Source organism: Sitodiplosis mosellana, unplaced genomic scaffold (assembly GCF_009176505.1).
Source record: "Sitodiplosis mosellana isolate CC-2019 unplaced genomic scaffold, AAFC_SMos_1.0 Smas_scaffold_3018, whole genome shotgun sequence".
NCBI classification, from domain to species: domain Eukaryota; kingdom Metazoa; phylum Arthropoda; class Insecta; order Diptera; family Cecidomyiidae; genus Sitodiplosis; species Sitodiplosis mosellana.
Genome location: NW_022598260.1, coordinates 4,652 through 17,874, shown reverse-complemented (window position 1 = coordinate 17,874; position 13,223 = coordinate 4,652). Strand labels below are relative to the sequence as shown.

The following is a 13,223-nucleotide window of genomic DNA, read 5'->3' as shown; positions in this document are numbered from 1 at the left end:
AATGTATTTAAACCGAAACTTGTGTGCGTTTTTCTTTAATTTGATTTGAAAACTTTTATAGCTGGCCAATAAATTAAAACGGCCGACCGAAAAGTTAATCAATACAAAAAACTGGCTACATACCCATAAAAAGTAGAATTTGGCACCTTAATGTTGTGAATCCAACTAGAATCAATATCAGTAATGAAAAAAAAAATATTGCTTCATCCGAACATTTGCATTGAAGTTGATTCTGACTAATGCGCTATAGCATGATAAAATATTACTATTAATAACCACTTCAAATCGTGCTTCGCTCGCGATGTAAAACATATTGGCACGTTTGCTTTGCTGTTTTCTTTCTTACTTTGCCCCTTCCAAACGAACGAAGCGATAAGAATAAACGGATTTCCAGGAAATTTTAATAGAGCAGATTGAAGTGTGGCTGTGTATTCCGAAAACCATTTGAGATAGTGCAAGGTCAATACATCGACGTGAATAGCGTATAAATTGAAGAATTAGCTGCTCAGTCACACAGCAGTCATTGAGCGGTGAAGTTGCAGCTAGAATCGAAAGAAATCATTTTTCTGTTCATTCTCAAATAAACTGGTTCGAAGGTTTGATCCTAATCCTAGTTGACGGCGCATCTTTTTTCTTAAAAGTAACATCACCATCGTGTGAAATAGAACAAAACAAACAGTTGCGAGTTTGACGTTGCGTTTGTCGCATACGCATTTCAATCTGTCATAGTTGTCAAGCTGTCTAGATTGAAATTGACAATTGACAATGTCTTCAAAAGTGGTTGCAAACGCCCGAGCACTTCAAATCGTCGAGCCAACCGATGATCATTCATTTGTACTGAAAATCGATGCACTGGAAACGATTTTAAACGCAGAAAGTATTCGAGATCGTCATGTAGTCGTGGTTTCTGTTGCTGGAGCGCTTCGACAAGGCAAAAGTTTCCTGTTGAATTTCTATTTACAATATTTGAATGCTCAGGTAAGGGACAATTGAAGATTGTGAACATTTTAAGTGAAAAAAAAATAACTGAATTAAAATTTGGTGTACAGTACAAACGGAAAGATGCTAGCCAATTCCTCGGAGAAAATTTGCGCAAATGTTTTTCTTGGCGTAGCGGTTGTGATATCCCAGATACAATTGGCATTCTGATTTGGTCGGAGATTTTTACGCACGATTCCGATGATGGCGAAAAGCTGGCGATCATTTTGATGGACACTCAAGGGTCATTCGATAGCAACAGCAGTGTACGTGATTGTTCAACCATATTTGCGATGAGCGCAATGCTTTCGTCGGTTTTGTGCTACAATCTAATGAACAACATTCGCGAAGATGATTTGCAGTACCTTCACTTGTTCACGGAATATGGAAAACTATCGCTGGACGAATCTCCCGAAGAGAAACCATTCCAGGTACTATTGTTCGTTGTGCGCGACTGGCAATTCGCATATCAGTACAAATTTGGATATGTCGGTGGAGAGGGAGTGGTTACCAAACGTCTTGAGAAGAACAACAAACAAACTGAAGACATGAAAAAACTACGAGATCAACTGAAATCCAGCTTTGAACACATTCGCGGCTTTTTAATGCCACATCCTGGTGATGTCATATTCCCGTTTTCTTTTTCATTTGCTCAAAAAGTTAGAAAAATTATAAATATATTTTTAATACATTCTCACCAGGCGACGCTGTTACACAAGATGAAAATTACGGTGGACAAATAAGTTTGATCGCAGCCCAATTCAAAGATGCATTGCAGGAACTGGTGCCAAATATATTAGCCCCGGAAAATCTCATCATTAAAAAAATAAACGGCCGAAAAGTGCGTGCAAAGGACTTTATCCAGTATCTAAAATCGTACATGGCGGTTTTCAATGGCAAAGATATGCCAGAGCCAAAGTCAATTTTCGAAGCAACGGCTGATAGTTACAATATGATCGCATTTCTTGATGCCAAATCCAATTATGTACAATTGATGACAAAATCATTGAAGGGAACAAGTTCATACTTCACCAATGATGAGCTGCGAAAACTGCACCTTCAGCAAAAAAGTCTTTGCATTGTTCAGGTAAACACAAAAAATAAGGAATATTTTCTTTTATCCACACTATGAAAAAACATAATTTTCCGCTTCACAACAGTTTAATAGCAAACCGAAGCTGGGTGGAGCCACGATTGCGGAAAAGTATTTACGAAAACTCCAGGATGAAATCGAAAAAGAGTACAACATCCAAACTGTCCTGAATGAGGCGAAGAAACAAAAATATATTGTATGCATGAATTGAATTTTCAATTTTTAAATGACCTTCACTTAAAAATAATCTGTTTCATTTAGAAAGCGCAAGAAGTGAAGATTTCAAAGGCAAAAGATGAAGCTGTCACCAGCTACAAGAGTATGTTTGAGAAAGAATTGGCCGGTACAGCATCCTATCTCAGCGAAAATAGTATGATCAGCCATCATGCCCGAATTAAGAAGCTTGCGATTGATCTGGTAAATACATCAACCAATATTTTTGCCCAATTTGGCTTATCTTTTTTATCAATACTTTCGTGTCAACAGTTCAATTCAAAGCTAAGCAAAGAAGATACTGAGATCGCCAGAGAGATCATGAAAAAACTGGAAAATGAATTGGAAAGCGCGTACCTTCCATTCAAATCGAAGAATAGCGAGAAGGAAAAGGCGGTTTTGGTAAGAACTGTATATCTAAATGGATGCAAAAGAAACAAATGGCTGATTTTTGAATTCATTTGCTCTTCCTTAGAAACAAGAAAAAGAAAAGGAGAGACTTGTAAAAGAGCAAAAAGAGAAGGAGTTAAAAGCCACGGAAGAGGCACTCAAAGAAGAACGTCGACGGCGTAGCCAATCGTTTGCCGACTCTGGATTCTATAGTCCGCAACGTTCGTACAGTCCACAATCTTCGTATTCGTGCTACAGCCCAACGCCACAATATTATAGCACACCAATTTCAGGTCGCAGCTCCGTTGCATCATCGTACTGCGTAGGTTATTCTTTACTTCTTTTCATTTAGTTACAATGTTTATCGTGGAAACTAATTTTAAAATATTTTCCCTCGTATCAATTGATCAACTATTAGTCCAGCTCACCATCGGCAAGTGCCAATTGGTCATCAGGTGAAAATGCATCCTTGTCGTCCGTTTTTTCGAATACTGGCAGAGATTTTGCACGTGCTGCTGAAATATTCAATAATTCTTCGGCTTGTTCAACTGTATGTATTGTGTAGTGAACGCAAATCATACGGTTTATATTTCAACTTAATTGATAACTTTGTTGTTTTCTTCATTTCTAGCCAAAAACTGCAGCCCAAATGCGGAACAAGTATTACAATTCCAGATATCACAAAAACTAAGTGGCACCAAATTATTCTTTTGAGTTCAAACCCGATTATTTGCAATGGAATACCAGATACCTTTTTTTTCTTTTTTAGTTTTAGTGAAATTTTTCTTCAAAAATCTAATAAAAATGTTGGCTTTATTTTTATATCAGTCTTGGAAAAAAATCAGTGTTTCTTTAAGATTAGACGTAATAGGCGTGTTCAAATAGAATAACAATGGAGAGTAAAGAAAAATTTATCGAGTGCAACTGATGTGGATATTCATTACTATCAGTTCATTCAAATGGCGATCAATAATGACTGTTGCTGTCCAAATTTGAATTGCTGAGTGTATATGCGCTGTTTGTGTTCAATAAAGAATTTCCGAAAAATAAACAAGTGAGAAATGGTGCACATGCACATGCACTTGAATACAATTTCACTCAAGTCAGTGTAAACAAATGAAGTGGTTAAACAGATCGATCTAGTTTGCAGTTTGAATCAAGTTTGTAAGTCCAATCAAAGCCATTGATTGTATCAAAAAGACCATTAAACAGTCAAACTTAATGAAATTCACACTCTTCTGCAGTGGTCATTGAAAAACAGCGCTGTGTTTAAATTGGAAATTCATTTATTTCAATATTTCACATTCATCAGTTTACTATATTCATACATGAATCGGAAAGAAAATTACATAACATTTAGTCCCATTGATAAGTTTTGCCAGGTGTAGGAACTCCTGCAATTCGTGTTCCGGTTTTAGCAACACCCAATTCACTGAAACGAGACAAAATAAAGATCAATAATGAAAGAGCAAACTCAAATAGTTGCTTTACATAAAAGACAATGGAAAGACTAGTATTTTATTTTTGGTCGACTGACATCCATAGATAACATACCCGGAGCCAAGCAAATTTTGTGTTAGATCAATTGGTGGAGCAACTTCTCGTCGGGGATCACGGCTCTCATAGTAATTTGCTGATAATCTGAAAGGATACAAGGAAGGGATGTTGATTTAATTCAATGTGATGACACGGACAGAATATGTGAACAAAACGTACTTGTGTGCTGGGCCATCGGGAATATTTGGCGGTGGTTGATCACGTGCTGAACATTCAGGTTCGAATCTCAATGCCGAATTATGATCACGCTAGATAACAAAATGAAGAGAATAACTTGTGTTATTTGGTAGTAGTACAGGATAGCAATGTTGTCATTCTCAGACTTATATAACTCAAAACAAATGATTCTAATGTGCGACTTGATACATCAAATATGTGAAAAAAGTGAATTGCCAATTTTACTTACGCCTAAGATGACATTTCTAAAAATTTTCGTCAAAAATCCAATATCTCGCTTTGCAACCTGGGCCATTATGTTGGTTGAAAATCCGAAATTTTATAGAATAACCAAAACCAAGTCGTTCACAAGTCTATATGATTTCAGTAGTGTACGGGCTCTTGTCAAAGTGACAATGACACTTCTGATGTGTGGAAAGATAAACGCATATCAGTAGCGACCCCAAACGGTTGACGAAAGCACTACGTGCCAGAGCTCATGCTCATAATGAAATATTCAAAACAGAAGAAATGCAAAATAAACGCTTTTTTTAATTCATCCTTTCAAAAGTTTATTTATATATTTTGTGTGCTATTCTTTTCAATTCAATTCACATTCAAAATTTTCCTCATACAATTTTTTCTATGCATTCAGATGTGAAACTTTGTCATCTCGCCACCATCCACAGGCAATAGTATTTCAGTAAGAAAAGATGCGGAATCGCTAATCAAATACTCTATGGCTGCCGATGTATCGGTGCATTCGCCGGCTCTACCAACGGGATAAACATTCTTGAGACTGTCTACAAATTCATCAGCTTGTTCTGAAGAAAGTCGAAAGCCCGATGTGAGTATCCCGGTTTTGATAACACATGGATTGAAAGCGTTTACTCGGATGCCTTCAAAAATCATTTAACAACGATTATTTTCAAGCCAATATATTTAAAAGTAAATCAGAATTTTCGTTTTAATGCGAGCCCAATTAAACATTTCTTCTATTATTTAGGTTACCTTTTGGTGCCAAATCCAATGCTGTGCTCTTTGTAATGGCATTGCATGCATACTTTGAGATGCAGTATGAGAATATATTTGTTTTTACACGTAATACGGCCGAAGATGATACGTTAAGAATTTTTCCTTTTGTCTTCTCCAAATATGGACAGTTTAATAACGCTTGTCACATTTGTTTTTATGATGCGTTCATACTCGTCCAAATCAACGGTTTCAATGGTATCTCTTGACAAAATGCCAGCGTTGTTGATTAAAATATCTAATTTGCCAAAATGTTTTATCGTTTCAGTGATTATTCGTTCTGCTTCAGATGAAACGTCCGCCACAATCAAGAGTGGTGTTGGGGCACCAGCATTTTTAATCCGATCACACACTTCGTTCAGTCGTTCTGTATTGCGACCAACCAAGGCAATGCTTCCGCTCTTTTGCGCCAAGTGCTCTGCTGCATGAGCACCTATTCCGGAACTCGCGCCCGTGATTAAAACAATTTTACCGTAGAAACTCACTTTTGATCTTTCGCTGGTAACGATCAACTATAGACTATTCAGCGTAGCATTCAGTATATTTCAATTAATGGCTTTGGAATGAACATGCAACTTGACGAGAGGAATGTTTACAAATCGAATGGCTTTATCAGATGATTGCATGACATTTTAAATTTCCTCTGCTTTATTTCTAAAAAAAGACGTTATTTAGAATCAAAACACTGATAAAATCAACTAGCTTTCCCGCGTTGATAACATGTTATCTACAGAAATTTTGTAATTGTGCTGCAATATAATCAATTACTATTTCAATTTTTCGGATGTCTTTGACCAATTTGAATCGATCAAAAGAAGTCAACGATTTCAAATCGTCGTTTTGGCGCTGTTATGAAATCCAACATTTAATTTCATTGCAGACAATTACTCAAAAGGCTTCAAAAGTAAACTTTAGTAGAGTTCAAACAAGCATAATATCTCAAATTTCATGCAATTACATCATAGCGATACAATTCCTGAAAAAATTGTGTTTAGAGATTTTTTTGGAATTTAGCAACAAAATTCACGGACAAACAAAGCGAATTCATTTCGAACGAAATTAAAAGTAATGATGTCAAAATATTTGAATTCTCTCTCTCTCTCTCTTTTTCGCACAGTTCAGACGGGCGAGATACGATTTGTAGATACACATGATATGAACCCTAACATGAATGAATCTGGCGTCAGTATAAATTTTATTTTTGCAGTTAGAAAGATTTTTCTGCACATTTTACAAATTTCAATATGAACCTGACCAAACGCTTCAATTGACTATCGGTGTTTTTCAAGGGCTCATACTAAAAACGGTTATTCAGAACCGTTGGAAGCATGAAGCAGCAACACGTTAAGGTACCTTTGCTGATGCTACTTTTGTAGTTAGTATTGAAATGGAATTCGATTGAATAAGGTCCAAATCTTGCGTTTGAAAAAAAAATGACGACAATTTATGATCAGGCATGTATAATTTTCCTATTTTTTATACTCATTATTACTTTAAAAAAAGAACTCATCCAATTATTCAATTAATTCAATTGTTGAGCATTGGTGTAAACCTTTACACAAAGTATTAAAGTCAGCGGCTATGTACTATTTGCTAAATCAATTCTCATTTTTAGGCCATTCAATTCGGAATCAACTATTATACGGAATTGCGAAGGATAAAATTGCATCAACAAGTCTACTCAATTGATACGAATCGACTTACACTACAACGGCCTGTCCAGAATATTATCGATTGCGATGATGTAGTGCGTAACGATGCAATTGACGTTGGACTGAAATGCTATTTTGCAGCTAAAGAGATACAAATACAACAACAACCTGTTGAATTTCAATGCGATGTCTGTGGACGAGATTTCCGATCAAAGTTTGGGTTGCAACAACACAAGGAAACATCTCATACATCAATGTATGTGCGGCCCAAGTGTTCAATTTGTGCGAGAGTGTATTTGAATAGCTCAAATCTCAAAAGACACTTGAAGACACATGATCAAGTATCCTTTTTGCAAATACTTGGACTATGTCCCACAGCACACTGTTATCTGATCCGAAAGAATGGATCCGAAAAGGATTATAATTTTCCTTCCAATGCATTGAATTTTTTTGAACGAAAATGTCAGAAATCGCGTCGTTACAGATGTGTGAAATGTTGGAAAAAATATTGTTCGAAACGTTGGTTGGATAAACATGCCGTTAGTTGTAAATAAAAAGATTACATTGCTCTAAACTACACACTCTTTTTTCTTGGACTAATTGGTTTTTCAATGAAGAACAAAACATTTATGCCCAAGGAAATGGCATAGATTGGGGTTAATATTCTTTCTGTCATGATTTTTCTGTTTGCTTTGTTTTCTCGTTGTTACAATTAACAACCATATCTCTAGCATGTGAATACTTACTCTTCGATTTTGATACCGTTGCAAATGGAAAATTTAAGAGAGCAGCCTTCAATAAATCGATAGTTTCGATGGCCGTATGACATGTTGCACCATCCTGTTGAAACCACATGTCTTCCAAATCATGTGTGGCAACATTTGGAAACAACCAGCAATCAAGCATCTCTCGATATCGGTCGCCATTAACGTTAACGTTGGCTCCAGCCTCATTTTTGAAGAAAAATGGCCCAAGGATGCCATTTGCGTGTAATCCGCACCACACAGTCACTCGTTTGGGATGTAATGGAGTCTTTAAGAACTCCTCATCATTCTTCTCTCGTTTCCAGGGAGTGTAACTCCGAGGAGGAGGAATGGTGAGGAGGTGAATGAGGAGGAGGAGTGCGCTGAGGAGGTTCCTCCTCCTCACATGAGGAGGAAATAAAAATTACCAAAATTGAGGCATATAAATTTATTTTAAACACTTTTATTGATTTGGAACGGATGCCAACGATAAAAAACTACGATCAACATCAATAGAAGTGTTTAAAATAAATTTATATGCCTCAATTTTGGTAATTTTTATTTCCTCCTCATGTGAGGAGGAGGAACCTCCTCAGCGCACTCCTCCTCCTCATTCACCTCCTCACCATTCCTCCTCCTCGGAGTTACACTCCCTGCTCGTTTCATTGTTTGGCTTGAGTACGCACTAAAACGACACCAGCAGCATAGTGAAAAGAAAAAAAGAAAATAAAACACAAACACTCAATTGAGGTTTCCGCTCTGGACGCACACATACACAACGCTGGCCATACATTGTAGCAATAAAAAGAGTTTTAAGGAAACTGCACTCTTGATGACAGACGAGCTACTCTTTATGTCACTGTGTCGTGCGACAAAATTTTAATAGCCGAGAAACGTGCGTGAATAAAGGTTATCTTACACAATTCGATCTGGTAAACTATTTCGCTTTTTAGCAAGAAAATGGATACAAGTAAAGGTAAGTTTTTCGAAGTTTCTTTCTTATTTCATCGCATTCATATAGCAAAATTGATAAGAGTATTTGATCATGATGACTTTTGAATTTGAGAACAGCAGCAACATAAAAATCATAAATTCGATTGTGGTAATGAAGTAATGAAAAAAAAGCAGTGAGTGTCAATTCGACGTGATGTGTATGAACTAATTTTGCATGCTGCTGTCGCTGTTTGGCTGTTGTTGTTGTTGTTAATATTTCATTTAAATTCATGTTGTTTAAGAAATTATGGAGCGACATGTAAACCATTAGCCAATGACTTTTTTCGTTTTTTTTCTGTCGTGTCAATGCTAGACAAAAATTCGTACATTCAATTAGTAGAACGGAAAAATATTTCATAGAAGAGAAAAATGGCAAAACAATAAGCGTTCGGCTACTTGGGGAACACGGTATCATATGGCATTTCCACACTATTTACACTATCACCCGAAAATTCTCACAATGAAAGTGAACACATTGTGATACGAACAATGATTATTAGCATTTGGTAAACCCTTTAATATTTCTCCGCCACTCAATTCCATCTCATAGATTACACGAACACCTTCGCCACATACACACGTAACTAATTACGAATTATAGTAGTAAGTTATCAAACATATACAAAAACGCACACACAGAGTCAGATAAGAGTGTGACATAACGATTCAATTCGACAATGGCATTAACCCTTTGATGCACAATTTTTTGTTTTTGAATCATTTTGATATACGTTTTGTGCCACGATAAATAGAGAAAAATCTCATACTTAGATTTTTGAAAAATTGCGTATTTGTCGAGAAAATCGGAAAAGAGTCAAAAGTGTCAAATCACTATAAAAGCTTGAAAAAATTAAATTTTATAAAACTAATGATGCAGAAAGTTAAATTGATGTGTTTTGGTCCTACGAGTCCTAATTTGACAATTGAAAAGAATGAATAAACCCACAAGATAAGAGGAGGAAAAATGTGGAATTCTGCTATAATTTCGCTTTTTTTTACAGCAGTACATGAACAGAAAAAACTTTCCATTCAGCCAGCCGATTGTAGCCTCTAGAGTATCAAATGAAAGCTAGTTCATTTCCCTACATTTGTTTCCAAACAAGAATGTAAAAATATTCAGTGGTTTCATAGCTATAGCGTCTGGCGTATCTGGTTACTTTAGGAACCGAAATGTGATAAAGGGTCAAAGCATTTTCCATTCGGGTGGTATCTATTTCAGTTTGTGTAAGCTGAAAAATTATACATTGGCCGCAACCGAAAATTTTGTTGTTTCCTCTTTTTTTCTACGGTAAGTGTGCGACAAATGTATGAATTTATCACGTTTTTACGTGGTCAGTTGAATATGATCCGGCAATTAAATGCTTAATTTGCTGTGAAACAAACTTCTCGCACCAATTTCGTGTTCTGCAGTAAAGATAAGAGAAACGATTAATTGAGTCGTCTTTTTTTCTCCTTCTTCTTCATTCTCCTCCTCCTCTCGTTCCATTCGCCTGGAGTCTAGTGTTTAGCAAACATGAATTTTTTATGTCTAGCAATCATAAATGTGGGTGAATCGATTGAAGCCTTCGGAAGTGCGCGTGATTTTACATTTCAAGTCACCACTTCTTTTTTCAATTTCAGGTGGCGGCGATGGAAAAAAGTTCAAAAAAAAAACTATCATGGTTCATCGTGATGTGAAATATTTTCATGATCAGTTGTAGACCAAGAGCTGTTGAACAAAGTACTATAAATACAAGCTTCATGTCAGATAATGAAATTTTAGGTGCATATTAAGGCCAATATTCAAAATATCATATTGTTTTATCTTCATTTGATACACGTCATAATATCTGCTCGCCGATAACAAGAAAAAAAATTGCTTCACTTTTCGCTCAGGCTTTATGGCAGAATTTTTGTTTACTGATAAATTCGTACGAGAATAATTCAAACACAAAAAATCGGCTCCAAACATTGTACACAACATTTTTTATTTCACATCAAAGTCTAATTCTATTCAAAGAAGTGAGGTTATGTGTTTGTAATGCATTTTATCCATTTTGACATGATTACAACATAACCTCACTTCTTTGAATTGAATGAGACTTTGATGTGAAATAAAAAATGTTGTGTACAATGTTTGGAGCAGATTTTTTGTGTTCGAATTATTCTCGTACGAATTTATCAGTAAACAAAAATTCTGCCATAAAGCTTGAGCGAAAAGTGAAGCAATTTTTTTCTTGTTATCGGCGAGCAGATATTATGACGTGTATCAATGTGCACCTACAATTCCATTATATGACATAAAGCTTGTATTTATAGTACTTTGTTCAACAGATCTTGGTCTATTGTGCAATTTTTTTGAGAAAGATGAAAACCAAGGCGGCTATTCAAAAAGAATTTCGTTATCTTACGGATCGGTAAATAGAATATAGAATATAGAGAGAAAAAGAGTTTTTTTTAAGTTTGTTTCTTTTGTCAGATTCAATGGAGAATTTCTACGAGTATTCGATCCATCAAATATGCACCGCGCTTCAAGCGGCTTAGGTAAATATTTATGATTGTAGGGAAGAGAAAAAGCAAAGACATTTTTTTGGCTAAAAAAACACATGACATTAAATTATGTTTTCAATTCGATCTAGAAGGGGTTGGTGGAATGGTCGGAGCTGCGTACAATTTCATGATTGATATGAATAATTTTTTGGGTGAATGAGAGCCGAAGAGTTGAATCAAGTGCAAATCTATAAAAATCTCAGTTCCTTCCAAAATTTGTAAGTTAATTTCTTTTGAAAAAAAGAAAGAGTTTAAGAAGGCGGTGTGAAAACAGCAACACAAATATTATTACCAATTTGATGTTACCGTTTTTTGAATAAAATTTCTGTTTTATATAGATTCAAAATTGAATTCCGACGCCGGTTTGGGCCATTGTCACCAAACGCATTTGTCGAGCAATTAGATTTTGAGCTGTAGACAACAGAAGCAACGGGAGCAATGGTGGAATTGGTTCTTTCATTTGATAGAAAACCATAAACAACAACAGCAGCAACAAAAAGAACAATAACCACTACAACGGACCTTTGAACACCTTTTGTGTATGGTCTATTTTAAAATCAGTGTCTCAAAATATTATTACTCAAATTTTGATTATTATTCGATACGAAAATAAACTGCAATCACTTTTCGCGGGTTGTAAAAAAACAAACATTCTGGTCATTATTCCTTTTGTCTCTCTCTCGCGTTGAGTCTTTTGCGTATTTTACCTGGTTTTTTTTTGGAGGAAAGATTACAAAAAGTAAAAGTACGAAACTAGAATCATAACAGATATGACAATACACAAGAATGACGATATACTGGCACACGCTTCAAGTAAAAAAAAAAACAATACAACAAACCACTAATTCGTAAATTCTTTATCTGTGTCGATTATTTTCACGTCATTGACAGATTACTGAGTGCAGTTGTTATTGTCCAACAAGCAAAGCCTCCTGTTCTCAACACTGTACATGAGCGTACATAAGCCAGGCCGACCAATAGCATTAACTCGGTTTTGTTTATTCGTCGGCCACTTATGCGTGTATCATCATCTTTTTTTTCTTTTTCGTTCGCTCTCGTCGTATTTATTTTGCTTTGATTAGTCTGAAACGATTTTGAACGCCGGAATGTTTGCGCTCATGAGTTTCATTTTCGTCCCGTTTTATTTTTCTCTCCTTCCCTTTTCGCTCATTATGCTCAATTTCGAAACCGTAATGTTATTTGAATTTTATTGAAATAAAAATATTAACCAATAAATAATTGCGCATTCACAACAACGTGCGTCCCGAACAAACAAACAAAAAAACAAAAACAAAAATCAAAAACTGAAATCAACCAAACGAAAACCAAATGTCTTTTTCCAATGATTTTATCGATTACAAATGTAGTAGCGGCCGAATGTGGGGAATGTCACATTCGATGCCAACCGGAATGGTAAGTGACTGTTGCTTTTGCACCCGAAACTAAAGCCTTTTTGTTTCATGCTCCGCTCATGCCGTGTGGATTTTGTGGTGTTGACTCAAATAGTAAAGGAATAATGTTCGTAAATTGCAAATTCGATGACAAATCGCGTGATCTCAATTTTCCATTGATATTGTTGTTGTTTTCATTGTAATTGTTGTCACTGTGACTCTGGATGTTTAAGTTGTAAGAATTGCACAATGAAAGTTCAATGGTAAATGCAAGCGGCGCACATTTGGGAAAACTCTACTCAAACATTTTTCATTTAAAAAAGACACATTCGAGATTTTTACGTCTTCGACGCTTGGAAATGGGTTTTTAATGCGCTCAAAAGCTATCGCATAGTCAAATGAAACTTTTCTTAAAGACGTAACGCAAAACTCATACACGTATTGGGTCTGGGAATTAATCGTGTCGATTTTTCAAAAGATGGCGTAACTTTGCATG

General features: G+C 35.8%; 3 protein-coding genes across 3 annotated transcripts; 1 reads left to right on the top strand and 2 right to left on the bottom strand.

Moving 5' to 3' along the window:
• Positions 1-287: 287 nt before the first annotated feature.
• On the top strand, positions 288-3,901 carry LOC129571633 (atlastin-like). The gene is made up of 9 exons (XM_055451451.1): positions 288-978; positions 1,050-1,596; positions 1,680-2,065; positions 2,139-2,267; positions 2,333-2,488; positions 2,558-2,686; positions 2,760-2,996; positions 3,093-3,224; positions 3,306-3,901. The coding sequence occupies exons 1-9, from the start codon at positions 766-768 to the stop codon at positions 3,363-3,365; spliced, it is 1,989 nt and encodes a 662-aa protein (XP_055307426.1). The 5' UTR covers positions 288-765; the 3' UTR covers positions 3,366-3,901.
• Positions 3,902-3,942: 41 nt separating this feature from the next.
• On the bottom strand, positions 3,943-4,798 carry LOC129571632 (NADH dehydrogenase [ubiquinone] 1 alpha subcomplex subunit 7-like). The gene is made up of 4 exons (XM_055451450.1): positions 4,638-4,798; positions 4,391-4,479; positions 4,229-4,315; positions 3,943-4,106 (listed from the first exon to the last, which is right to left on the bottom strand). The coding sequence occupies exons 1-4, from the start codon at positions 4,701-4,703 to the stop codon at positions 4,031-4,033; spliced, it is 318 nt and encodes a 105-aa protein (XP_055307425.1). The 5' UTR covers positions 4,704-4,798; the 3' UTR covers positions 3,943-4,030.
• Positions 4,799-4,932: 134 nt separating this feature from the next.
• LOC129571634 (uncharacterized oxidoreductase TM_0325-like) lies at positions 4,933-7,926 on the bottom strand. The gene is made up of 4 exons (XM_055451452.1): positions 7,818-7,926; positions 5,569-5,852; positions 5,399-5,450; positions 4,933-5,298 (listed from the first exon to the last, which is right to left on the bottom strand). The coding sequence occupies exons 1-4, from the start codon at positions 7,924-7,926 to the stop codon at positions 5,039-5,041; spliced, it is 705 nt and encodes a 234-aa protein (XP_055307427.1). The 3' UTR covers positions 4,933-5,038.
• Between the last annotated feature and the right edge of the window lie 5,297 nt (positions 7,927-13,223).

Bases quoted from the DNA above. Each gene is read 5' to 3' on its own strand.
- LOC129571633 (XM_055451451.1), top strand. From the start codon at position 766: ATGTCTTCAAAAGTGGTTGCAAACGCCCGAGCACTTCAAATCGTCGAG. The intron at 2,066-2,138 runs GTAAACACAAAA...GCTTCACAACAG, and splicing joins AAAGTCTTTGCATTGTTCAG to TTTAATAGCAAACCGAAGCT. The intron at 2,268-2,332 runs GTATGCATGAAT...TGTTTCATTTAG, and splicing joins CGAAGAAACAAAAATATATT to AAAGCGCAAGAAGTGAAGAT.
- LOC129571632 (XM_055451450.1), bottom strand. From the start codon at position 4,703: ATGGCCCAGGTTGCAAAGCGAGATATTGGATTTTTGACGAAAATTTTT. The intron at 4,316-4,390 runs GTACGTTTTGTT...GTATCCTTTCAG, and splicing joins CCCGATGGCCCAGCACACAA to ATTATCAGCAAATTACTATG. The intron at 4,107-4,228 runs GTATGTTATCTA...GTCTCGTTTCAG, and splicing joins CAAAATTTGCTTGGCTCCGG to TGAATTGGGTGTTGCTAAAA.
- LOC129571634 (XM_055451452.1), bottom strand. From the start codon at position 7,926: ATGTGGTTTCAACAGGATGGTGCAACATGTCATACGGCCATCGAAACT. The intron at 5,853-7,817 runs GTAAGTATTCAC...GTTCCGGAATAG, and splicing joins AACGGTATCAAAATCGAAGA to GTGCTCATGCAGCAGAGCAC. The intron at 5,299-5,398 runs GTAACCTAAATA...ATCGTTGTTAAA, and splicing joins ATTGGATTTGGCACCAAAAG to TGATTTTTGAAGGCATCCGA.